This window comes from Poecile atricapillus, chromosome 1 (assembly GCF_030490865.1).
Source record: "Poecile atricapillus isolate bPoeAtr1 chromosome 1, bPoeAtr1.hap1, whole genome shotgun sequence".
Classification (NCBI taxonomy): domain Eukaryota; kingdom Metazoa; phylum Chordata; class Aves; order Passeriformes; family Paridae; genus Poecile; species Poecile atricapillus.
In genome coordinates, this window is record NC_081249.1 from 160,740,951 (window position 1) to 160,768,105 (window position 27,155).

The 27,155-nt window shown below is 37.9% G+C and overlaps 1 protein-coding gene across 7 annotated transcripts in view; it reads left to right on the forward strand.

The window, feature by feature from the left end:
- Window positions 1–27,155, forward strand: part of NRXN3 (neurexin 3) — a 961,828-nt gene that overhangs the window by 815,098 nt on the left and 119,575 nt on the right. For all 7 annotated transcript variants that reach the window (XM_058828761.1, XM_058828777.1, XM_058828767.1 and 4 more), the window contains one exon: window positions 13,185–13,356. In XM_058828761.1, coding sequence (XP_058684744.1) covers window positions 13,185–13,356 — 172 coding nt within the window. The remainder of the gene's footprint in view (window positions 1–13,184; window positions 13,357–27,155) is intronic.

Sequence of the window (27,155 nt, forward strand, 5' to 3'; positions counted from 1 at the left end):
ATGAGAGTTTCACCCTGGCCAGCTTCACCCACTGACCGCTGCTGCCTGGCTGCATCTGCCAAAATGACTGCTGACACGAGCCCCTTTCAAGCTGAGGCTTCTCAGCTGCCCCTCTGCAGGCAGAGCTAAGAGGCCAGCTCTAGGAATGGAGGTGAGAGCCTATAGAACTGGGTAAGGTAGAGGTGCAGAAATGAGGAAAGTGATCAAGGGTTTGGTCTGTCAGACTGGCTTGCTAGCCACCACACTGATTCATCAGAAGTCTGCTGTATCTGCCTTCCAAGCCCAAACTCCCATGCCATATGCTGCCAGTACTGTCCTCCATCTGCCTGAAGACACAGACAACAGCCATAATAGTTGGCCACAGACATCCATCACCCTTATTGCTCCTTCAGTTTGTATTTTACAAGATCAGCCTGTTGCAAGTTTATTGTCTCTCCCAATCAGCTCATCAGATGGCTAAATTGTGTAGGAAGGAGAAAATATGGGGATCTGGTGCTATGGTCATATCATTGCAAAAAGATGAGGCACATCTTTTTTCCTAAACAAAATGGCAGTTCTTAAAAATTTGATAATAGCAAAGGCTATGTTATTTTCTGCTGAACATACAGTATCAAGCTAAATCCTTTTTCACATCTGGGTCCTCTGTAGGGCTTTCTCCTGAGTAGAAATGTCAGAGTTTGACCTAATTTCAGCAGCCTGCTGACAAAATAATGAATGAACAGAGGAACTCTGTTCTTGCACTAGGGTAATATTTACTGAGTCTTGCTAAATCACAAAATGCTTGACAAAAGCTAGAAAATTTTCCCTTCCAGTATGTAAGCATAAACTGAATAGTCTAAATCACAACAGTCCTTTATCTCTGAATTCCTTTGGCTGCTCCAGTTTATTCACAAAAATTCATCTTTGATGAAGGAAAAGACATGTTAGGGGTGGTTTTGTACTGGTCTTACCTCCCATACCCTGAGCTTCCTTTACCTCAGTGTTCTTAATGGCAGCTACGTTGATTTCTGAATAAAGGATTGTCTCTAAAGGTGATCTTTCTCCCTTCATGCAGGCCTGATGAAATAGCTTCTTCCCATGGAAGCTAATGTGGATAAGTGAGTGGCCACAGGGACAAGGGAGGCTGAGTAATGGAATGCATCCTTATGCTTTGTTCTTTTGTGTTTCTCCCCTACTGATTTCAAAGTGTTCCAGAACCTAGAGCACACTCATCTTCTAAGTACTTCTGGTATTACAGTAGGATTAGGATCTCAGCACAGTCCTAAGACAGGAGTTTCCTTTGATATATTGGCTGTCATTTTACATCTCATAACATTTTTCCTAGAAAGTGCAGAGAAGAAGATATCGGGAAGAAATATGGGAGCTGAAATCGTGACATTAACCTTCTCCTTACTCACTATTCCTTCCCATACCTACTATGCAAAAAAATCAGTACTGGAAGTACTTCAGCTTTTTTTGTGACATCCATTCCAAATAATCAAGTTTCCATTTGACATCAGCAGTTGTCTTTTAACTATCATAAAAACTAACAAACTTGGCAAGGGGCTCAGCTGATACCACTTTGCCAAACAATAAGCAAATTTTGCAACACAAATTAAGTACATTAATATCCAAGTTGTGATTTTTTTTCCCCAGAGGCCTATCTTGATTTAACAAAATTCTCATCTTTGTAAGAAAAGTCAGTCTTGATGTGAGGTACTTTTCCAACAAGTTTCAGATGCAGCCTTTTGACCTATTTAGTAGTTAGTGCATCCTATGTGTCTGTAAAACATGGGTGTTTGAAGTGTTCTTTGGTAGCAAAGTTAAGGTAATGTAAAGTGCTAGGTAGTGGCTTAAGAATGAAAGGACCTTCATTCTTTATTTCATTTATTTCCTCTGTTCCTGTAACTTTTTGTTCCTGCAAAATTTTGTCAAGTCATTTATCTTTGTTTCTGCTTTCCAGCATGCAAATGGTACTGGTGGCCTCCTTTGTGAGCTGTGTCTTCACTATGTTCTCTTCTTCTCTTTTTCTATCTCTGTCTAATATTCTAGCATCTATCAGTGCTCTCTTATGCAATCTGTAGTGTATTAAATTATTTTGAGTAATTAGCGTATTTTCATTAGAAATATAAGTTTCCTATACTGCAGTGTTCATGTATTTTTAATGGTCTGCTTCCATTAAAAATTTTTAATTCAGGATTAGGAAGGCCTTCAGCTGGAGTCCACATCTCAAAAGCCACACTACACTAACTTTTTAAAAAAAAAAATCTTCCATTTTAAGAAAACAAGCTTTGAAAAGCTAGAAATAAGCTGTTATTGAATCCAGGTACTGTTTGTGTTTGCAAATCCTCACATTTTCCTCTTTTTATTGTTGGATTGGAGAGACCTATTGAACCTTAGCTCAAACTTCCTTGTGTGGTAAAGAAAGTTACTTTGGCTACAGTAGGCTGTTGATATGATACAGTTCCTGGAATCTGTTTCATAGACTTGAAAAGAAACATAGAACATAGGCCCTGGATGCACTAAATTCTATTAGACTTCTATTAAATTCTGTAAAGAAAACTCTAAGAAAGGAAAGTTCAGTAGTAATTAGTGCTTAGTCATGTAATACCTTTAAATATGTATTTTTGGACCACTCTGAAACCCTAGGATATTCTTTATGATTAAGATAAGAGAGTTTGCAAAAAAATAAATACTAGGCAAAACCAAGTTTGAATGGATTAATTCTGTCCAGAGCCTCTTCACCCCTTGCCCTTCTATAGCTACTGTACTTGGGTTAGTTGGATGGTGCCAAGCTGGTATTTGTGATCACCTTTCCTGTCAGAACGCAGTGTCCTTTTTTAAAGCCATCTTCTTGACAAATGCTCACTTTTCTGTTGGTTATGGGTTGAGACAGACAGCTCTGATTGCTGTTACTGAGCAATATGTGCTGTGCCTTCAGCTCATTGAACTCTCACAGCCAATGCTTTTGGTAAGGAAGTCAGTAGTAAAGGTACATGGTTTATATCACATGGCCTGTAAGTATCAGATCTTTAATTCCATATTTTGTGTATGTGTTGGGTTTGCAGCGTTTTGGTATGGGGTGGCTACATAGGTATCTGCTGTGTGAAGCTGTCTGAAGCTTCCCCTGTGTCTGACAGAGCCAAGGCCAGCCAACTCCAAGACTAGGACCTGCTGCTGGCCAAGGCCATCCAGGACAGTGGTATAACCTCTGTGAAAACATAATTAAAAAGGGGGGAACACGTTGCTGAGCAGGAGCAGTGGCAGTGGGATAAAGCCTGTGGTGAAGCCCATGGTGAGGCAGACAGCAGGGAGAGGATAGAGAGGTCGAGAGTGACATTCTGGAAGAAGGGAGAGTCAAGGAGAAGGTGTTTTTAAGATTTATTTCTCATTAGCCTACTCTGATTTGATTGGTAATAAATTAAACTACTTTCCCTAAGCTGAGACTGTTTTACCAGTGACAGCAACTCATGAGCGATCTCTCCCTGCTCTTATCTCAACTCATGAGGCTTTCATTTTATTTCTTCTCCTTCTGCTGAATTAGAGAATTGATGGAGAGGCTTTGGTATCTGGTATCCAGGAAGGTTCAAACCACTGGATTGTGATTGCCACTTTAGCTTCTGCCAGCATAAATTGTTGGCAATGTTACCCAGTGGATTGAAACCCCAGGGGAGATGTTGTGAGATCAATGGGCATATTTTCTCCTGGAAGGTCTCTCCTTTGGAGCAAGCTCCTTGTTCTTGTGCCCTACTAAAATCGGACTTGTTACTGCAGTCATTTCTTTATTGAGTGGATGTGACATTTTAGCAGCTGGTCATGTTTTTTTCTGAGGAGTGAGTTGCAGAGCAGCTCTTAGAAAGGTAAAGGCGTACTTTTAATCAGCCAACTTTGGTAATGCCGGAAGAGTGCAGCAGCTTGAGCATACTTCAAGTTTAAAATGCAGCATGCAATATGCATTGGCTCCCTTCTCTGGGAAAATTGAAGCTGGTGTCAACATTCAGAATGGTTCCTGTTTCTGATCTAGTGCAGAATCATATCTACAAGGTATAATTTCACAAAATTTCCCAAGATATACTGTTTATATTTTCAGAAGGCCCTGTCACAATATTTAATCCTAATTATAGTTGGAGTTCACACCATCAGATAGGGCATATTTTTATCATGCGTATTTTAATCTGTGAGAACAAATTAGCCATCTGAAAAATGTATTTGCTAGTGAACCAATAGACAGATACCACCTTTTTAATTTGTTTTGCATCCTGTTTCCCTAGGAAATGCCCCTTTTCAGCATGCTCCTAATTTCAGTTTCTTTAATTGCAGTGTGATATCCCTAAATGAGTGGGGTTTAGCAGTCTTGTGGCTGGAGTATCAACAGCTCTGTAATAACAATTGTTTTTTGCAAATTGTGTGGTCTAAACACACCTGCAGGTGTTTCTTGAAACATTCTACTGCCTGTTAATTGACTGGCAGTGTATTGGTGCTATCCTAGATAACAGGAAAAAAGGTTTAATTGGGCACACACCATCCTAGGCACTGAATGGCATGGAAGGAAGCCTGCTTTTTAATATTGCTGGCTATCACTGGTTACTGGGCTTGGCAGGTGTCAGATACAAGAGCAACTAGGTATGCCACAGCATTCCCTAGATTTTGAGGAAGTGAGTTTAGGGTGAGCTTAGTACAAGCCTCATCATGGTACTGATGATACTGTAAATCAGGATACTCTGCTTGATATTAATTAACTGTACTGCAACAACATCTGGAGGCCCCCCTGGATACTAGGGCTCCACTGTTTGATAAGCCTTTTGGTAATGTGACTTCACATTATAAAAAGGCAAACTGGAGAGAGAGAAATTAAAGTGACTTTTTCAAGGTATAGCAGAGCAGCAGTAAAAGCAAAAATATTTTCTTTCAACCCTGTGTTCTATCGTACTAGTTTTGATTACCTCTGTGAGTGAGATAAAATTTAAAGGTCTCTATTTGTACTAATGGTATCACCTTACAAGGAATATGTAAGCTTTTGGGGAAAAATTAATTCCTAAGTGTAATTCTACTGATATTATGTATTAATGTTACCTAAACTACTTCAATGATGTGTAAAGCTCTTATCTGGTGCAGGGTATTGAGGCTGAGGGAAACAAGCAGATTCTATATTTCTTGTCTTTTTCTGGTAAAAATACCTTGTGTGTGTTGTTGTACATAATGAATCACTCCTGACCCTGGTAGAACTGTCACAGAATTATGCATCTTGTCCATTTTTTTTCCACTTGTCTTCAGGGTAGTGTTGTTTATAAAATAAACTTATATTAGACAAAAGGCAACGACTGAAAGATGGAAAGATGCAGGGAGAGAAGGAGATTAGGCAAAATTAAAGCAAGAGAATGGCAATTTCACGTCCCACTGGTAACTCTATTTCTGTAATATTGCAAAGGTGTTTGGCCAAAAAAGGTTGACGAACAGGAATAAGATGTACTTTAGTAGCAGTGTATTCCTGTGCTACAATTTCTTGTAGTAAGGGCCATTAAAGTATTATATTGCCATCTGTGTCCCACATAAACATTCAACTGGCAAAAAATGAAGGGCAGTTTGGAAAATTTGTTAAACTCTTAACAAGGAAACTGGTATAAATTTTTCTTTAGCCCCATAATGTAAGGTGTCTCCAACCAAAGAGATCACCTTTCAATATAAGGAACACTCCCAGAGAGAACTCCTGAATTAGACTGTTGATCATGGTGAATAAGCCTCAAGTGTAAACCCACATGGTATGATTGTGTAATTTCTGTAAGCTGAAGTTAAAAATTGCTGGTGTCTCCACTTGAAGTATAAGTAAACTGAAGGAGTTTCAGGGCCACGGGGAAGTTTAAATGAAAGATTGGAAAACCTGCTTTTAAGCAAGAATCTGAGATCTGACATGCTCTATAAAACTGAGGAGAGAGTTTGCAGTCAAGATGAAGCTGGAACCCTAAGTCTTTTGCTTTAGTATTTTTTTGCTCTGAGGATGGACTACCAGCAGCAGTGTGGCCAGTGAGAGATGTTTATGTAAGCTACCTTTCCTAAACTTTCAATGGAAAAAATTAGATTTTCATTAATATTTCCCAGTTTTATTTTTCTACCACTTAAAATGAGCAAGAGTCAGTAGCAACCTTGAAGAAAATTTTGGCTTGATCACAGACTTACAAGTTATTTATGATGGTATGATGCTAGACGGTGTTTCATTAGAGGCAGTAACAGTTAAGCAATAATCTGCTTTTCAGGAAGAGCTGAGCACAAGGTTATATTCATATTGCTGTTTTCAATTCTTGATCCTTCCCATTAATTTGGTACTTTTTTTTGCTTAAACATAATTGTCAAATGCCTTTCTTGTATATTTTTTCTTTGAGTTATAAAGAATTGCTGCTGAATCACCGTTTCTTTATTATATACACAGTTTCAAGTGTACTACTTTTTGGAACCTTTTATATCTCCTCTTTTTCTTTTTGAGATGGCCTCAAAAAGATCTGTGTACTGTGTTCAAGAATTGAAGTCAAAGGTCAACCCTTAACTTATAATACAGGTTTTTCTTTTGTACACTGTTCCTTTTTATTACAATTCTTGAATTGCACTTGCCTTTTTGACCATGTTCAGCACTAGGCCAATCTCATCAAAATAGCAACTGTAATGAATCCAAGCCTTCTTTCCTCAGCTGCAAATCACAAATGCTGCTCTAAAATATATCCTGTAGTTTAAAAAAGAATCAATTCAGACAAGATATATGACCTCCTATAAAATTTTAGAGGAGAGTAGATTATAACAATTGTCCTTTTTAGCCTTATAAATTATGTATCGCTGAGAACTGCTTCTTTTAAAAACCATGCCCCCAAAGGGTAATAATTTCTATTTATTTTATCCTCTGTGTGTGTGATTATTTCTGATAAATAGGTTTAAACTGGCGTTGTGTAGATCTGATGGAGAACCTTAAAGAAGCAGTAACAGTATATAACAAAAAATTACCTACTGCTCCTTATAACAGCCCTTAAAAATCAATTAAAATTAGCTGACCTGTGTACTTCCCTTCCCCTTAACAACATTTTTTTTCCTTGTTTCAAGATAACTGTAAAGTGTTGGCACCCTGATCAAAACCTTCCAAGTCAGGTGAGCTTCAGTACCTGTCATTCCTCTCAGAGCATTTGCTGTTTGTGTTGATTATCCTGTTTGCTAGGGTGGTGAAACTGATTCTTGAGCATGTTTCCCCAGCCATCACTGTTTGGATAAAGACAGATTTCACCCAGTAAACTCTCCCTTTTCCCAGCCATTTTCCCAGTTCTTTACATACTGAATCCTGATTTCAGAGTTACCTCTCAGTGATATTAAAAACAGTACTAAATATGGCCAGAGAAGAGTAGAACTAACTGCCTTATACTCAGTGCTGAATAGAGGTTCTAATACTTGCCCTTCTTAAATCCATTGATACATGTGTACCGGAAAGATCTGTCCAGCCATGCATTCAGTTCTAGCTGCAGCCCAGAAGGGCCCTCTAAGGACAATGCTGGTTTCTACTACCTTTCTAATCAGCAAAGATCTTTCTGAGTTTCTGTTCTGTTCTGTTTGTGAAAGTTCACAAAAAAAGATCTGTAGTTGTTGTAATAAATGAGTGTCCTCTGAGGAATGTGCATCTATACCTTCAGTTCTCCTGGATAACTCACAGTATTTAGCACGGTTGTACAAAGCCCCCTAAACCACAGTGAGTGATCCTTCAGAGGGACTAACATTCAGAATCAAGTTAGAGGCAAAGCAAAAATAAAAAACAACCAGGCAAACAAAACCCTGAAGGAAATCAAGCAAAGAAAGTCTTAAAGAATAAAGTGAAAGCAAAGAGGGAGAAATAAAAGTTCGATCTCTTTTTAAAAACATAGACTGCAAGTGTGAGGAGCTCAAGCAGAAGCAAGCCATTCAAGGAAGAGCAGTTCTCAGGGTTATAAAAAAAAACCAAAGCAATTTTCCTGAATTTCGAGGGTAGTGCAATTGAAGTGTATGTATCTGGCATATTTTTTGGGGGGGGAGGGAAAGTTTACTAAAAAACTTACCTACAGCGTGAAATGGCTCCTTGTGTTGCTAAAAGAGCTTGTATCAGTTTCAAATGAGAGCAGAAAAATCAGCAGTGATCTGCAGGACGGAGAAACCAGGAGTATTGTCTGCCAGTTTTGGGCTGATGTCTAGCCATGTTGGAACCAGCCAGGGTGGGAGGAGGAGGCAGTACGTGCAGTAAGTTGCTATTTAAAAAATTATGCAATAAAATAAATGTGAGAAAACACAGCCTGGGGTTGTATTCAGATTTCAGGTATATTTTTATAAATATTTCCTTTAATTTTACATTCTACTTCAGAAAAATAAGCAAAACAACACAAAAAGATACTGGGATAAACTCTGCTTCCACTTCGATCAGTAGGAATTGAGTTTCTTCAACAGAATTGCTATTGATTCACATTGATGCAGCTGAGAGTAGGATCTGTCCTAATGCCTGGAGTTCTGTCTCTGGCTTTTTGAAATGAAATACTTTCTGAACACAGGGAACAAATATATACTTTTAGTGTGGACAATTTAAATTTTAGATTAAGAAAAAGAAAACCTAAGGGTAAAACTCTTTTCAGAGCACAGAGTGCATGTGACTGTTCGTCTGTGTGTACCCTCTAACACACACTAACTGCTCATCTTACGAAATCACTGCCAATCCTATTTTGCTTTCTACCTCGTCTGTTACATAAAGACAAATGCCTTCAAAATGTTAAGGCATGGCATGAAGAAAGCAAAGGCCTGACAATTTGCACACAGGACTTCTCCTTGAATGAAGAGGAACAAAATTTAAAACATGCCTGCTAAAATGTAAGACCTCACTGTTCTGAGGTCCCTTGAGAGGAGAGAAACAGGTTTTGGAGGAGTTGAATGTAGAAGGTGAGGAAAGCTGAGGATGTGATCCTCTGAGATTGTAATTGCTCTGAGGGCTGAAATGTTTGGGTCGGCAGTATATAATCAATGTTTAAGTAAAATATATCTGGATTTTCAGAGCTTGTAAAGATTGGAAAGATTGCCTATAACTCCTTTGTCACAGATAAAGAATCTGGTTTAAAGAAAGGTAAAATAAAAGGTTTCCCAAAGTGAACCAATGCTTTAGGGCAAGCAATAAATTGCTGATCTCCTGATCCAGGCTGTAGATTAGCTCTTGTGTAATTAAATAATGTTGAAAATGTTTGGTGATTGTGCATATAACAAACTGTTATGAGCAGTCTGTGCGGAGTAGACAGGTCAAGGAGAAGCCTTGTAAAATTTTTGCTTTTTTTCACTACTTTGTGCTTTTTTTGTTCTTATAATTTTTTTTGTTCTACAGCCATTCCTTTATGTGATCATAATTATATTTCTAAAGTCTTAGAGACATAATGGCAGAAGTTCATCTCCAGAAGTGCTGTGAGGAATGAAATGGTAATGTGGCTTTTGAGGGTAGCAATTTTGTGGGACAAATCAGCACAAGACAAATTCTTGAAAAACTTAAAAATCCTTTTTGGCACAGTAGCCTTAAAGAAGAAGAAAAGTGAGATAGATTGAATACTGAGTTCATTTCATTATTTATAAATAAAATGGTTTTCAGTTTTCCATAATATAGTGCCAGCACTTGATGTCACTTGGACTTGGAGGTTTCAAAAACATTAATTAATGGTTGCTTTTTAATAGAAATTTTTTGAGGCACCCAGTGAATACCAGGATAGAGAGGAAAAGAATTGGACTGTCTGTTATAATTCTCTTAACCCCTTTTGGACCACGTAACTTATTTGCTCTGTGTGGTTCTGTATTCACCTTTTTCCTTGCTCTATAGTTAGCTAAAGGAAAATAAAAAATTCTATATTATAAATGTTTTAAGTAGTGGCTCAAAGGTAAATGTTTCTTTGTCTCATATTTACTGGTCTAGTTAATACCTTTGGTTATGTGGAAAGAAAATCCACCAGCTGAATGTGTGGGGAAAGGAATGAAAGGTTACGTCCATCATGAACTGTTAAACCATAATGGCAAAGCTTGTCTTTCAGATTTAGAAGGAAGAAAGGTCTTGGTAAAAGCTGTTTTTAATGAAGTGTTGTAGTGCAAGAAACTGGAATTGAAGAGATGTTGAAAATAAATTGTGAATTTGCCCCTTGTGTCCATGGTCACTGTTCTTTGCTGTAGGATTTTCTCTGCCCTTTGCTTTATTTTTTTTGTTCTGCCAGGAATGCATAAACTAACTGTTAATTTTTTCATAGTGTCTGGTGCCCTGGAGATATAAAATATTATAAATAAATTGTATCTTGAGGTCTGTGTGTACAGTTTAGCTTCAGTAGCCCTACCTTTGCCATATTGTGTTGTGTTTTATTCTGGTAATTGGAACAAAACCATTTTCATTAAAAGTTCCTACTCAGTCCAAATAAGAGTCTCAGAAATTGTGCTTCTGCAAAACTCGAGTTAAAGAGGCACAGAGAGCTCTGCCCAAGAGTGGTCTGAAGATAGCTGGAATAGGCTGTCCATAAGAATCATGATTTATTTTTAGACAAATTTTTGCTCTTAATTGCAACAGTGTTACAAGGCTTTTAGAAGGGCTGTCTTCTCTGGCTCTGGGAGGGGATGTCTCTCTGCGTGGGAAAGACACCAATTTGCTCATTTCCCTCTTCTCTCCATCAGACTAAAGGCCACTGGCATTTTGCAGTCCTCTGCTTCCAGAATCTTATCTTTTTCCCAGTTTGCACTCTTATCACTCACCCTGTAAATAGGTCTTTTCCTTCAAGCCTTGGGAAAGGAAATGGTGAAAGTTGCTATCTCCTTTTCCTCTGAGGAGAAATCAGAAACATTTTCTCATTCTGCAGAGATTAATTGAACTTCCCGCCACCCTTTTCCCCACCTGCACGTTTTTTACCTTTGCCTCATTAAGCCTGTAGGCTTGAAGGTGTGCAGCTTTCACTCTGCTGCAAAAATACGTTTTAATCCCTTCCTCTTCTGTGGTGGTGATCTGTTCCATTAGAAAAGGTGCAGCTCTTCATCTTATCTGCTCATGCTGTACCTTCACCAAGGGGGACTCTTTTAGAGCAGCCACAGTTTGCCAAAGAAGCTTGATGTATTGATGGCAGTTAAAAAGCAATATGAGAGGTCTTCCAGGAGGTTGATTGTATGGCAATGTCTTGCAAAACCACAGTATCAGCAGCCAGGTTACCTGGTTGCTATATATTATTTGAGTCTTTGAGGGAAAATTATTCACGTGCGTTGGTAATTGCTATGCAGGTAGGGATAATTATATGGTTACCACCAGAAGATTCACTAAAACAGTGTTGGGAGATCACTTCATATGTCAAAGAAGTGGTAAAACTGTGCCAGCAATGCTTTTATACGAAATAAATCTTTGTTAACTGAAACTTCACTTTTTTTTGACTAGCATAAGAGAAGAAACATTGGTTGTTTTCAAATAGCATCTGAGTTCATGCATCTGCTGGGAGCACCAATCCACTTACCTCATGTTCCCATGAAAAGAGAAAGATTATATTGATATCTTGAAGAAAAGTGCCGTCAAAGAATAACAGTATGAATGTACATGAAACCTTCTATCCAGCATACATTTAGCACAGTCTAAAATTTACTGTTGTATTGAGAGAAAAACCAACATGCTTACTGTCTCAGTACTAAACCTCAAGTAGTTGAACGACTCTTCATGACCTCTTCAGCTGCAGGACTGTTTGCTATCCTTTCCTAAAACAATGTCGTAGTCAGATACCAGGAAACTTGGTTTTAAGAAGAAAATGTAAAAAAAAGAGAAGGGTATTGAAGATACAAGGAATTTGTGATGAGTACTTTGGTATGAGTCAACTTTGAAATGTAAAGTAAAGCAGGAATCAGAAAGACCTCCCTGAGAAATTGAAACATGGTGGAATTTTTAGAAAAAAGATTTTTTGATACCAGGAGGCAGGATTAAATCCAGGAGAGAAATCCAAGGTGGTCATCAAGTACAGGAGGAGAGGTTTCTTATTGCTGAGATTTGCTAATGTGAATGTAGTGAAGTTAGGGTAACAGGCCTGTGGGATGGAGCCCTCTGCCCACTAAGCAGATATGTAAGGTATTAAATGGAACAGAATTGTCCCATGACCCTTTATTGTATCCCAGGTTTTTTCAAGGAAGTTATATTTGCATAGAAAATGGCCATCTGCTCTCTGTTGTTTCAATTTTATAGTATGGATAGCTAGCAAATGTATTGACTTCCTGTATGATACATTTTAGTTCTGCCTGTCTGTACCAGTTTTGAAGCTGTGCAGTGCACATAATATGCCTTCATAATTGTTGACACCAACATACTGTGCCTCTCCTTACTGAGAGTTTGAAGATGCATTCCTCTTAATTGTACAGTGATGAGAATTTCTGTCGTTGTTTAAGTCAGTAGTATTAAATGCATATATCTAATCTGAATATACTCTGGGTGTGTATTTTACAATCTAAAGACATTAAATATGGTCATTGCTTGGAACCACCTGAGGGGAGCTGCAGAAGGAAGTGTTGTGACTACTATAACAGGCTTTTCTGGCTCTTCCCTTTCAGTCAGTGACTAGTGGAAAGTTTTGTGAAAGCACTGCTTTAATGGTAAGGCACTGCTTAGTGTGTGATGGAGAAAAATAAGATGGGCTGCTCCTGTCTTTTAGGTAGCTTCTCTCTGGTTTTCAAAGTCAGCTAATGACATTTCTGCTCCCTTTGACTTCCATTCTTTTTCCAACTGCATTCTTCCTGCTGGATCCCACAATTATTTTTTTGGGGGGGTGAGGACTGTTTATTTCCCAAGAATAACAGAAAAAAAACCAGGTGTTGAGATAACAGCCTGTCTCTGGCTGCATTTTATATAACAAGTGACTAGTAATAATCAAGAGAGATGTTGCTCAAATAACTCTTTATCCACATCTCCTGATTTTTGTTGCCTGGTTTCTCACCTGTCTTCTGTGATGTTTCACGGGAACAAATGAGTCACTGTCTTCAGGTGAATGCTGTAAAGAACAGTGTGAAAGAAAGTGTTTGCATTGAAGCAGAACCAATGAAGTGTGTCCTTACGAAGCTAAAAATGACACTTCTGTGTATTCTTCAGTGCCATCTACCGGCAGAATTACCCACTAGAGATTTATAGGCCAAGAACATTCTCCTAAGTGGCAGCAATTTAAAAACATTTGTTTCTTTTCTTCTTTTAGGAGCAAGGCAAGATTGGTGTAGTCTTCAATATTGGCACAGTAGACATCTCTATTAAAGAGGAAAGCACACCTGTAAATGATGGCAAATACCACGTAGTACGCTTTACCAGGAATGGTGGCAATGCAACGCTTCAGGTTGACAGCTGGCCAGTAAATGAACACTACCCCACAGGTACATATGTTTTTCTTCTTTTTTTCCTCTTTCAGTGTATCTGTACCTATAAACTAATGTTTAATAACAGCTGGTTTCTATGTAAATCTTTGTTGCTTCATTTCGACAAGAAATTCATGAGCCTGGTGATGTGTATTCTGTCTCTTGGAAAACAAACTAATGGTCCTTTACACTGGAAGAATAATCACACCAACTGTGTGGCATGATACACATAGATCATGCTATTTCAGAGGTCTCTAAGTGAATCCTGGTTCTACACAGAGTTACAAAGCCATTCAGTGACAAATTTGGTTTTGCTACTTGTGACATTTTCTAAATATTCAAGGTACAAAAGTTTTGCACAGACTTTATGAAAAGGAGCGGTGACTCTAGCCACACCCCAGATACTGTCTATATACGTATGGAGTAGAAATGTAAGGATGTGGAAGATTAAGCAAGTATTTGAGCAGACCTTATGCTTACCTTGTAATTTTTTATCATCGGAATTTCACTTAGGTGAAATTCTTCTCTCTTAGGTTTGCAGATACAAAGGCTAATGCACCATCTAACCAAAACTGACAACTCCTAGTTGACTTTCTGTCAAAATGCAGTGGAAAAATTCAGTATCTTTGGAAATTACCACCCTAAATCCACCAGAAATAGCGAATAAGTGGCTCTTGATGCACTCTCACGTATTTTATCCTACCAGTGGCAAATCACAACCTCATGATACTTTATGTCACCATGCTAAAGGATCAAATTTACTCAAAGTGAAAAAGTGATGCTGACAGTGCATTAGATAGCTGAAGTGTGATGATGTGTATGGTGATAAAAGGAAGAATGAACACAAGGAAAGGACTCCAGTGTTAACCACTTTCCTCTTATTCATATGTTTCCTCAGCTCAAGCCATGATCTTCTTCTTGGTTTTCAATATTGAGTCTAAGAAACATTCAGTTCTTTATTTCTAGGTTATGCAGTAGTAACTCAGGACAGAAGGAAGATTTCTTGCTAGTTGTCTAGGAATTGTTCAAAAGAAACTTAAATTATAGGAAATATCCTAACTTGGGGTTATATACTAATTTATGTGACATTATACTAATAAATTACTCCAAGGGGATGACTTCATCTCTTCTGTTCCCTCAGAAAACACGCAGGAAAGGTTTTTAAATGTGTGTCATCTATACTGTATTGCTCTCTACCACGTATGTCACTTTGTCAGTGTTTTGTGAAGTATATACAAACAGATACCTTTCAATTATTAACCTTGTTTCTGTGAAAAAATTCTTTTTGAAGAATTCCATGACAGATATGCTGAGTTAGATTCTAGCTCTGCTATCCATTGGTTTGAGAGAAAAGTGAGCTAAGAAAGGTCCAACTGAAGATCTTTCTTCTGCTCCTTTCATCAATTATATTGTAAAATACCTCCAATCCAGCTGGCAGCCAATTAAAGTCACTACAAACCCTATGAATAAATTTTCTCCTTACATTGCTTGCTGTAGTAAGTCTCTAGTGTAAAGAAACAAAATATTCAGCTCAATGCTTTAGAGTTTTTGGGGTTTTTTTAAAAGGAAAATAAATAACACTCAGAGACTACCTCAGTACCCTGGGCTTCTGCCTTGGTTAAAGATATTTCTGTGTTTTCATTAAAAGATGTATAGGTTTATGGAATCAGCATTAATCTTATGTTCTGGGTTAGTATTGAGTGTTTGCAGTTGTACCCTAAGAAAAAAGGGCACCTTTATCTTCCAGACACCTTTTCTTTTCTGTGCATGTGTTTCAATTTTTGTCTGTTTGTAGGTGATGAATTTTTCAGCCTGTCCCTGTGAAAATAAGGCTTGTAAGACCATACTTCATGTATGCAGGTTTCTCCCTTATTTGTTTTCCTACTTCTTTCAAACACAGTGCTAATATTTAAGCCAAATTTAAAAAAAAAAAAATAGGGAAAAAATCAAAAAAACCTAAAGATATTACATTGCTGTGGGAAAAACCCAAGCAAACCAACAAACAAACAAAAAAAAAACCAAGGGAGAAGGGCAGTGTTCCAGCCTTCCCAAAGGAAAGGACTGTGGCTTGATGTCAATTCATGTTAAATACCAGAATATCCATATAACAGAGTGGCATTATGAATGCCTAAGATTCCGAAAAGATTCAATGAACCAATAATTACAGGAAACCAATACTTATTAGTCCCATTTTCTGGGCAGTCAATGGTTTAGAAAAAAAGACTGAACAGGAGCTTTTGAAATTAATTACTTGTTGTCTTTCACAAACCAAACTTGCACTATTGTTTTGTGATCTGACTGCAAGACCAAACCTGTGTTCAGCTGAGATTCAGCTCTGTGAAGGCTTTGTGGTTGGATGGACCCCAGGCTAAGCCAGTGTGTTTCAACTGGAATCTGCTGAAAATTAAATTCCTATCAAACTTGAGTGATAGTAGCTTAATAACTCCTTATGTTTTGCGTAGGATCATGTCAATTGTAGAAACACAGTTATCTGTAGTGTTTAAAAAATGCATTTGTAGACCATACTTGCTTGGGCACACTGTCTGTAAAATGAACAATTTCATGTGTACTTGGTTTTCCACACAGTGCTACAACCTAATGTTTACAAATTTTGTAAACTGTCCAGTGTATTCTCTTTGTCATCACACATGGTGCATGTGTGATGCATGAAAATCTTCAGTCAGGGCTGCATTCTGAATGGCATTCCCATGTTCCTCTCTGAGTTTTATTACTTGTGGAAGGATTATACATTAGACTCATAATTACTTGCTCAATGAAAAGTACAAATAAAAGTTGGATATTCATTAAATGAGAAAAGTGAGGGAATATTGGCTTTCCTTAAAATACAATCTTTAGTTAAATTGAAATTAACTGAAACTAGTCCGATGGGACCAAAAGGCTCCAAAGCTGTATTTTCACAACTTCAAATGAAAGACAAGGAAAAGAGAATGACAACAAACTTAGAACTCTGGCACTAACATTTTGGATTTTATAGCATCCAGTTGCATTCTAGTCACCAGCAACATGAGCTTTACACTTTCTTGTAAAGAAAAGAGTTAGAGAAAAATGGTAAATGAGGGAGTTAACTTGGAGCCGAAGTTGTCTTTGTGTCTGAAATAATCCAGATTACTAGGGATGATCTCTCATCTTTAGTACCATTTCAAAGTGACAGTTTCTGTTACTGGACATCAAGACAGAACAGTGGGCCTGCATAGGTATTTGAGACAAAGCTCCTGAGAATTGGGAGATGTCAAAAAAGTAGCATTAGTACAGAGACTGCTATCTGCAACTGAGCTGTTGTGGTTCAGCCAAAATCACTGAGCTGTTTGTGCTTTATTTGCATTAGTTTTGCCCTTTCTCCTCTCTCTCAAGAACACAGGTAAGGAGATGGGTTTTTTCCATAGGCTGTACTGATAGCAAATTTCTTCATGCTTGATTCGTTAAGTTGGTTATCACAATGTGATAAAAATTTTCTCAGGGTATAAAACATTTGCTCTAAAGTACAGTTGTCTTCGGCTGCCTCTGTTCTGTTGCCTCACATGCATCCTCACATTCATCCTTTTGTGTACATCCCAGAAAACAAGTTGTGCTTGGTCATTGTTTTTTTCCTGCTTTTATGTTCCTGGGGAGACCCTTCTCTATATCTAAATAAATATTTTGATTATGGAGTAGTTTTGGGCCCAGACTTCAGGAAGAGGAAGTATCTGACATATTTTTGTTTGTATTAAAATGAAATCCATCCAATTTGAGACAGTTTACAGAAATTTTCAGAATAGTTAGAAATCCATCTTTACACAGAACTGGTATACCTCATTGCCTAAGTTTTCATTAGTGCTTAGGCAGGACATTTTCTTTTTTTATTCTGTCCATTGTCTTTCCTTGCAAAGACATTGTGTGATGCCAGATTTGTAGTGTATGTCAAAACAAGCCTGATATTCCTGTTCATTCAATCAGGCACCAACTACATTTTCTGCAGTAGGAAAAAAACCCCAAAACTAGGTGAATAGAAGCTGTAAAGCAAGCATATCCATGATAAAAAAAAAAAAAAATAAAATCCTATTGAAGTAATGTTTCAAAGGAGAAGGTTAAAGGAAAAATGGCAACTGGTGGGAAGGAGCAGTTATTTAAAGAAGTGTATAATCTAGAAAGTCAAATGTAGGCTGGATTTTTTAATGCATTTTATAAACAAGAAATAAGATGATATTAAACTGGATTATTATCAGGATTCATTATTTCATACACACAGTACATATTTTATATTTTTCCCATTTATCATTCTTGAGTTCTCTCTCAGTCTTCTTGTAGTAGTCTGCCCTTTCAAATTACATTATTCTGCAGGTTTTTGCTATGGATAAAAGAAAAAAAAAATAATCATTCTCTATGCCCCTACTTAATTTGGTCTCTGAAGTACATTTCTGAGAGGAAGTTTTATTTCTGGAAAAGCTGGACTGTTAGCTCTTGGCAGCAGGACTGACTGCTCTGGCAGGTAGTGTGGCCAGATAAGTGCATACCTATAAAACAAAAAGTTGATTCTGAGACCCTGATATCTGTGCTGGGATTTTCTCTCAGAGTAGTTCTAGTTCCAAGCATTTAATGTTCCTGAGCTGTTGGGCATATCTTCTTTTTTCAATTTCATTTGAAAGCAATCCAATTTGAACTACATCTTTGTTACTCTATGTGAGACAAAGTCTTTGTCTAAAATAATAAGCTTTCTAGAGACAGGTCAAAGTGATAGTGGTTTAGATTCTCCTACCTATCTAAAATGTGAAAGGCATAAACCTTGCCTTGCTAAAATGTATTTCTTCATTTGCTTGGTGGAAAGATCTGAAGCAGCTTGATTTGTGCCACGCACTTTAGGTGAGATAGGGAAGAAAACTGGCTGAGTTCTTATTTGCTTCTTTCAGTAATTTTTCTAGCTAACTGAAGGAATACTGAAGGATGCTAGCAGCAGGACCCCTACCCCAAACTATCTAACAAGGGTCTTGGTGTCTGGGGAGGTCCCTGCTGACTGGAACCTAACCATTGCTATTACAGTTTATAAGAAGGGTGTGAGAAAAGATACAGAGAGCTACAGACCTCTTAGTCTAAACTCAAATCCTGGAAAATCTTATGAAAATCTTATGAAAGTCAGTTTTTCTAATTTTTTTTTTTTTTTTTTTTTTTACTTTATGATCTCTCATATTTGAGAAAATGTCAAGATTTTGAGACTTTTTTTGGGACAGAAGAAATTATATACTACATCTCTATAACATTGAAAAAGTAGATGTATTTTTCATCTCATCTGTTTTAACTGTAGAGAATTAATTATGGTGGTGGAAAGAACTTGAAGTATTTGTGTTTGTCTTGATAAGATTGAAAGCTTGGTTCCATCTTATTCTTCCTTTAGGAAAAGTATTCTATGATTAGAAGTATTGGAATAACTGGAATCTGGCATTTTTTGTATTGCTGTTACCCATTGAATACTTTTGAAAAGTGCTGAATATTTCTTAGTGAGATGATGCTAACTCTTCCCTGCCTGCATGGAAACATGCAAAAACGAAGCATGAAGATGTTTTGGCTAGAGCAGATTGAATACTGACTGAGTATTGCAAAGGACTATTGCAAATTGGAAAGGGCATTTTATAAATGAGGAACCTGAAGCTAATTTAAGTAGTAAGTGTTGCATGGCACCCCACAATCTGTGATGGGTGGTATTGTGAGTTTCTGTGAAAAACAAAAAAACAGATTTCATTTCCAGAGATGTGGATGTCTACAGATCCAGCTATATTTAAATGCAGTGTTGGTTCTCAGTATCTCTAAAAATGGTTCTACCCATCTCTACAAATAAAATTCCATGAGTTTATGCAACCGTGACTATTGAATGAGAATTCATAGTCTGCTTTGAAACAGGTCATTTCTTGTCCTACTCAAGCCATCTGTTACCTTTCTCTTGTTATTTTCAGTCTCCTTCCACAGCTGACATGATCTTCTTGTTCAATGAAGTCCATTTCCCACCTCATCCCTCTACTGAAGGGACTCTTCTCTTCTCTTCTCTTCTCTTCTCTTCTCTTCTCTTCTCTTCTCTTCTCTTCTCTTCTCTTCTCTTCTCTTCTCTTCTCTTCTCTTCTCTTCTCTTCTCTTCTCTTCTCTTCTCTTCTCTTCTCTTCTCTTCTCTTCTCTTCTCTTCTCTTCTCTTCTCTTCTCTTCTCTTCTCTTCTCTTCTCTTCTCTTCTTTCTCTTCTTTCTCTTCTCTCTCTTCTCTGTTTTTATCAACATTTTTTATTTCTCTCCCTCTGTGATTTCACAGCCATGAGATAAATAGCCTTGTATCTTACAAGCTAAATACAATTACTGCTATCAAAACTGGAGTCTTTCTCTCCCTGTAAATGTCTCTTGGAAGCTGATAAGCTGTTCAAAGCAAACTGCAGGCTTCTGCCTAATCCTGAGATTAAACATAACCACCCAGAAGACAGCAAGAGATAATTGAGGAGGGGGGGTTAGAGAGGCAGGCAGGAGAGGAAGAGAGGAGAAAGTGAGATCCTCTCCTGAGATATTAAGAGGACATTCAGAAGGCTCAAGGTTATTTGTAAAGGAATTACACAAAACACACAAGAGCTTGTTATGATGAGGAATTTCCTCAGATAATGCAGTGGTTGTTGTAGTTGTTAAAGACAAAATTTAGCAAGGATTTGTTTGATGTAAAGCACACAAGGCAGCTCCCACCCATGACTGCTGATTTTTATATATTATCCCCATCTTGTCCTTGAAACAGAAGGTCTCACAAGATTGTATCCAGTTCTTTGTGCATGCTACAGTTCATCTCACTGGCTTTATTGCTGAACATGGGGAGACAGTAGATTTCCCAAGACTGAGCCGACTTCTCTGTGCTCTGTTTTGCTACCTGCTGACCAACCTAGGAAAAAAGAGTGCTTTAATTGTGGAGAAATAGTGTGTGATATCTGTATTAGTCTTCACTTACAAAGGCAGAATTACTGAAGGTTAGTTGTTTTTGTGAGTCAGCCCAATACAGTTGAAAAAAACAGATTTATTTCTGGATATATAAGCTCTTCTTGATAGGTTTTTCTTTTTTAATCAGTGACATTATAGTTTTCTCCTTCTGTAATTTTTTTTTTCACCTTCTGTTTTTGAAAGCTGCTCTGTTTTTAAATGTTATCAATGGGATATTACCTCTTCCATCTTTGCTTTATTTAATTCATAATGCATTAGACAAGAAAAAGAAGGTAAGTTTAGATGGTCTAATAGTAGCATCACTGGGGAAATTAGGAAAATACTACATATCCTTTCTTCAGCTGACATTTGCACTGATATTGTAAATAATATGCAGTGTTATCGCTATTAGTTCTTTTGAGCTCAGTGATGCAAAGTCTAATGCTGATTGTGAAATTAACAAGGAAAACTCAAAAGAAGACCTAACTGAGATGTCTGAGTTATTGCAAAAAGTTACTTCTCTCTAAATTTGTACTTATCCTAGTGCCTAGTACTACATGGCTCCTGTTGTACCACTTCAGTGATTTACAAATATTCAGTAGTGGAACCTTCTTAGAGAAAATTGCTAGTTCTCTGTGCTTTGCAGAGCCTCCGTCCTCCTCCCCCAAATTCACTCTGTGTCTTGTAGAATGATTTGGACATGTAATTTCCTCTTTTTTCCACCCTTCAACTCCCCACAAAAACTTTGGCTTCTGCCTTCTTGTGCCCCTTTAGCAATCCCTTCCTTCCTTCAGACTTGAGGCTGTTATGATCTCCTTTTCACTTCTGAAACCTTGCTTCTGAACCAAGGTAATAGTAAGAAGTTTGGCTGAATCCAGTTGTTTCCATGAAAAGACACATGGATCTTGTGCTGGACAACTTGGAATCATTAATAAGATGTGTTGGTTGATCTGCATGCTGAAGGGATTTTTTCCTTGGTGCTACCAGGTTCCACCATGGTCTTAATATTCTCCTATCCAAATGTCCTTCTGAGTGGGCAGTGAGTAAGGAACAAGAGAACTGATTTTTTATTAGCCCTGTAGGCTGAATGTGATCACCAGGGTTCTTGTCACATACTTTTTTGTGGATTTTTGACTTTTCATGTTGTACTCATTTTGTGGGACTTAAATGAGCTCTCAGATGCTTCCTATCAGCATGAATTGGAGGCAGCATAAAAATTGCCTTTGACAGATTTACTGCATTTCATAATGAGCCTAAAACATATAAAAAGACAGGGTTAATAAAACAGAATTGGAGAAGCACATTTTGAAGGCAGTACTGTGACATATGTTGAAAGATCTGCCAAGAGGGATGATTAAAGCATGACAAGTTGATGAAATCAAGAGTTGATTGTAGCTTGTCACTGCAGGGCCATAGCATCTATAATATATTTATAGAATTGGAAAACTGATAAATATGGCTACCTGATATGAACACTCAAGTTTTGTTCCCCTGTATCCACTGACATATGAACCTCCATACATGAAGTCATCAACCAACAAACGTACTTTGGAATTTGTGCAAACACACTCATGTTAATGTATGTTCTTCCATACTGGATGATGGGAGAGGATCTGACATGGTATAAAAGTTACATAAATGTTCTTTACACACACTACCACTATGCTTAGAGTTTAACTGCCATACTTTGTGTTTTGCTTTCCCACAGAAGAAAATGAAGCTGTGGTTTATTTCTGATTTGCCCCATCCTCAAAGAGTTTATAGAAGTGCTGTAGGGATTTTCTGTCTTCCAAATTCTGTTTTTGAGGACAGAAGAGAGAAAAGACAGAAAACTAACAAAAATACCTGGTTATACTGCAGTCTTCAGTATCTTTTGCTCCTGGGTTTTTTTTTCTTAAAACTGATCTGAGCTCTTGCAATACACAGTATTCAGTCTGAGCAAGCTGTAGCTTTAACTTCTCGAAGTACCTCAAGCCCATGTGAATGGCAGTCTGTCAAGCACTTGGATTTGTCAGCTTGGCATCAAGAAAAAAGGAAATGCATGGGTCTTTATGAAGACATGTAAGGTAATGAAGCAAAACAAACAACACAATATAATTTAACAGCAATAGGGTTGAAAGAGGGAGTTTACCTAAGGAAGGAAGTAAACACAGAAAAGTATCTTCGTGCAAGTAGCCATGACCATCTAATTCCCACCCAAGATCCCACTGATAGTCCTTGAGATTATCAGTGAGAGGGGAGAGGAATAAGAAGTATTCTTCTGTAGCAGTCTATTACTGCTACATAACAATCACATGAAAGGTTGTTCCAATATACAAATACATGCCATAGAGACAATACCAGTTTTAATTTAGCCAAGATACTTTATCTTGTTTATAGCCTAGATAAAGAGAATATTACCAGAAATTACGGACAGTTTAAGGCAAAGTTTCTTTTGGTTCTGTCCAGAAAGACAGTGGTATGTATTCTATGTATTATATATTCAGCTGTTAGCTGAATTAGTGTAGCAACCCTCTTACATCTTTCTGAATCAGACTAGATGTCCAGTATGTCAAATCTACAGATGAATACCAAATACTTTGGAGGAAAATTTGCTTTAATGGTCAAAATGACACTTCTTTATGATTGTCCTGGATTTGGGATTCTCTTCTGTCTTCCCAGAGCCTGATTGTTCATCTAATCAAGCTTATTGAGTCTGAGACCTGTCAAGTGTCTGACGCTCCAGAGAATTACAGTAACCCACCGTGGCAACAACAAAAATATTCCCCAAGAAAGTCCTTCTAAAATAATTGTCCTACTTTTGTATTTAGTTTGTGATCTAAAATATGAAGTTAAATAAGCTGTGTGTGTTTGTATCATACATACAGTAATTAAATTTTTACTTCTCAGCTTGGAAAGCAAGTGGTTCCTTTTTTTCCCCCTGATTAATTCATCCAGGATGACATGATTGTGTGGAAATACTCCCACTTCTGCAGCTGGAGAGGTTACTCTGCTGCATTGTGACCCATTGCTCAGCCAAATTTAAACCATAACAAACCAAAACCTAGGTAATTTAGTGGCATCTGTAATTTTTCTCTATTTCTCTGATTCTTTTTCCATTGATGGTATTGATTCTCAAATCTTAGTTCTTTCCTTTTAGCTTAGTTCTGTTGACTAGGGTTCTTTGTAAGATAAATTCTTGCAACACAGGGTGAATCCTTAGGAAAACTTGTATTAACCTTAGACAAAGGTAGTACGGCATAAACTGAAACATGAGGAGATGAGCTTTACGATTTCACAGTCCTAGATTTACTTTATGTCAGAATGATCACTTAAAATATTACAAGATACAGTATCCATAGGGCACTGATGCATCTTTCTGCCTGCTTGTTCTCACCTGGTATCTGATTTAAGAATCCTGGACTGAGCAGTATCCCCAAGTGTTGGCATTGCATTCATATACATACCACAGGTCTTTGAGCCCCAGTCCCTGAGATACTATGGTGCAAAACAGATACAATCCATGTGTTTTTCCCTGTATTTCTTTGACATCCATCCATTTTCCATGAATAATAATTACATACTAAGAGATACAGGTATATCCTGATAGCTTGCCCTTCCCAACAATGCCAAAGTATGCAGCTGTTCACACCGGCATGTGTGTCCTGGCTGAATCCTCAGATATTTTGAGCTGTTCTCATCTGTTTGTGTCCATTGCTCCATAATTGTATGAGGTCCAGGTACCAAGCATAAACCTTATTAATAATGATTCCTGGTAAATTTCTCATTTTCTGGCATAAGATTAATTAGAACCACAGAAAGATTTCTGTCGGAAGGAAACTTTAAGAGTATCTAGTTCCAAAGCCTCTGCCATGGGCAGGGACACCTTCCACTAGACCACATTGCTCAAAGCCTCATCCAACCAACTGCTGTAGTTTCAGCCATCAAATCTATCTGTATAATGTAGTGCAGAGAAGGATGGAGAAATATTTCTTAGATGGAGACTCAGGCTAAATAGAACCCTGCTGCACAGCAGAGTGCAGTGAATTCCCAGACATTAATATATTTACGTTTCTCTCCTGGGTTAGTTCCATTTCAGTTCTCCTGGCCAAACAGTTTTTATGTTTTATTTCTTCTGTCTCTCTCCCCCCCTAACTCTCCTTCTGTCCCTGTCTCTCTCTCTCATAAACACACATGTGTGCACAGTAAGAATGAGCAAACAAACATCTGTCCTGAGGGATCACAGGCTTGAACAACAACTTTGTGCTTTTCTGATCACGTTGCCTGCAGAAAGAAGAGTGCCAGCTGTAATCCCAGGTTGACATGCTGACATGCAGTGACAGAAGGGTTTATGCATCCACATCAGCCTTCTCCCTTCTCGCTAAAGGCACAGGAAAGCATGAAGTCATTAAAATCCAAAGCTAAAATCTCAAATAGAGCAGTTGTATGAAAGGATGGTGAGAAATTAAAGGGGCCAGTCGTGGAACTGGGAGTCAAAAGTTCATGAATTCCAGCCTTGTGTTTAGAGATGCCTTTCTCTGTGATCTTAGGTAATGCTTTTACCACTCTGCAGCTCAGTTTTTCCCATCTGTAAACTGAGGATAAAGCTCCAATTTACCTTATCTCTGGTGACTTAAATAGAAAATATTCTACAATTCACTGAACGTGGAAGTCTTTCTGGGTCAATGAATTTACATCTTTGCTACTTATCGAGTACCTGGTGCCTTGTTCGTGACACAACTCTGTGAATAGCATCTGTCTTTGAGAAGAAATATTGGGTTACCACAGAATCCTAGGATTCTCTTTTCCTTTTTCTAAACTGATGCAAACAGAAGGATTGATTTCATGATTTGTAGCAATTAGAAATGGGAAAGGCCTGCTTGCTCTCATTTATTCCATTCTGTAATAAACTGATATCCCCCACTGCTTTTTCAAGTAAAATTTTAAATAATTCAAGAATTTCCCTGAGGACACTGTAGCACTGTCTAATATGCAATCTTGATAGGAAGTGCCTCTTAATAAATTTCTTCTTTCATCATTTTCTTACGTGCTTTTAATTATTTTCTGACACTCACCCTAGAGAACTGGCCCCTTCCGTAGAGTTTTTGCCATTTGGTTATTTGTAACTGGTTGGCTTTCCAGTCCTCATCAGTGACATTTGATTAAGGGCCTTGTAGGCATTACTCTCATTATTGTTACTGACTGAGCAGATCCTCTACAGTAGCACTGTATTAATGGGAAAGGACTGCACATGCTCTCTCTATTTGTATATTTAAGTCCCCCTATTATCTCCCTAATCATCTGTGCACAGGGGAATGAGATTCAAGAACATCTGAAGGTTTCTAGTGGAGCCAACACAGCTCCAAAGCTATCAGCACCGAGGCAGAGACTGCAGGTCTGCTGGAACTGAGCTGCTCTTGTTTGCAGGATTGTGGTAGTGAGCCACTGACCCTTCAAGAGGCAGGTATAAAGCCACAAGTTTTCTTACCTTCGATCATGCACCCTACAAAGGCAACTGTGCTCTCCTCAGTCTCACATTGCTCCTGGGAGCAAAATACTACAGTAATGTAGCTCCAAATCTGTAAATTAGAGTCAGTGTTTCTCTGCCCTGACTTTGCCTAATGCAAAAAACAGATAAACAACCTCCAGATAAATGAGAGTTAATAGAATTTAAAGTGTCAATACAAATCAAATGCTTTTGGTATTTGATTATTGCTGCTTGTTCCCACTGGGCAATATAAATCACATCCTGACCTTTCACAAGGGAATCAAAGTGGGATGTGGGGACAATTGCAGTGGATTTTATTCCAACCTCTGATTTCTTCCTGCAAAATGAATTTTTTTCCTTGCTTTAAATGGAAAGATCAATATGTAGTTTCAGTTTTTCTTTAATAGACACTTCAGTCTTGGCTGCCTGGCATGGGGCTCAATTTAGATCTAGTCAGTGAAAAAACACAGCAATTTACACATTCCTTACAAAACATTTCAAACATCTAGTAATGTAGACACCCAAATTGTTTCATACTTTTACAGAAGTTGAACTGGTAACTGCTTTCTCTGTCCTGTACACTAGTTCAGTTTTCCAGCATAGCACAAATGGGAACTAAAGCAGACTGCTTTTCTTTCATGCCCATGGCCTCAGCTTCTACAGGTCTGAAGTCATTCAGCATAATGTGCACATATAAAATAGGACTTGAGTCACATTTTTCCCAATTTTTTTTTTCTTCTGCATTCTTGGAAAGGTTTGATTAACCTTCTTCCACCTTTGTTAGTCTGGGTTTTATTTAGGTTTGCTCCTACTGTGCTTCTGTGTTAGATTATCGAGGGTAAGGCACTTGTTTTCGCAGTCGCCCAAAACAAGATTGAAAGACTAATCTAAGGGAGGTTGAAATGTTACTGATCTTGTCCTGGGGCAGAGCACTGAATTAGATGACTTCTTCAAGTCATTCTTAGTCTTATTATGTCATTGTGGTCCACGTGAGCTGTACCTCCTGCACAGACGTTTAAACTCCTATCTCCTAGTTTGCTTCTGAATTTCCCAATGATTTTGGACTGAATGGTGCTTTAGTTTGAATCAGAACCCCAAGTTTTTTAGGCTAAAAGAGATCAGATAAAATAGGGAGTGTTGGCATTTTAAAGTTTTTTGTTGAGGCACTAGAGGCTTAGGAACAGCTCCAGTTACCTTAATAACTTTTACTGTTGGAGTCTTGCTTGCTAATTCTCTCTCACATTTTTAGTACTTATATTACCAAGACCTTGCTGTCTCTCGTCATGAGGGCAGTGAGCTGAGGAGGGTTGCAGTGTGAAGGTCAACTTTTAACTCCAGTCCATAGTGAGATGAACAGAATAAAAGGTGTTGCTCTCAGCAAACAACGTGATCAGAGGGAATTGAAGATAAAGTCAAGGGCATC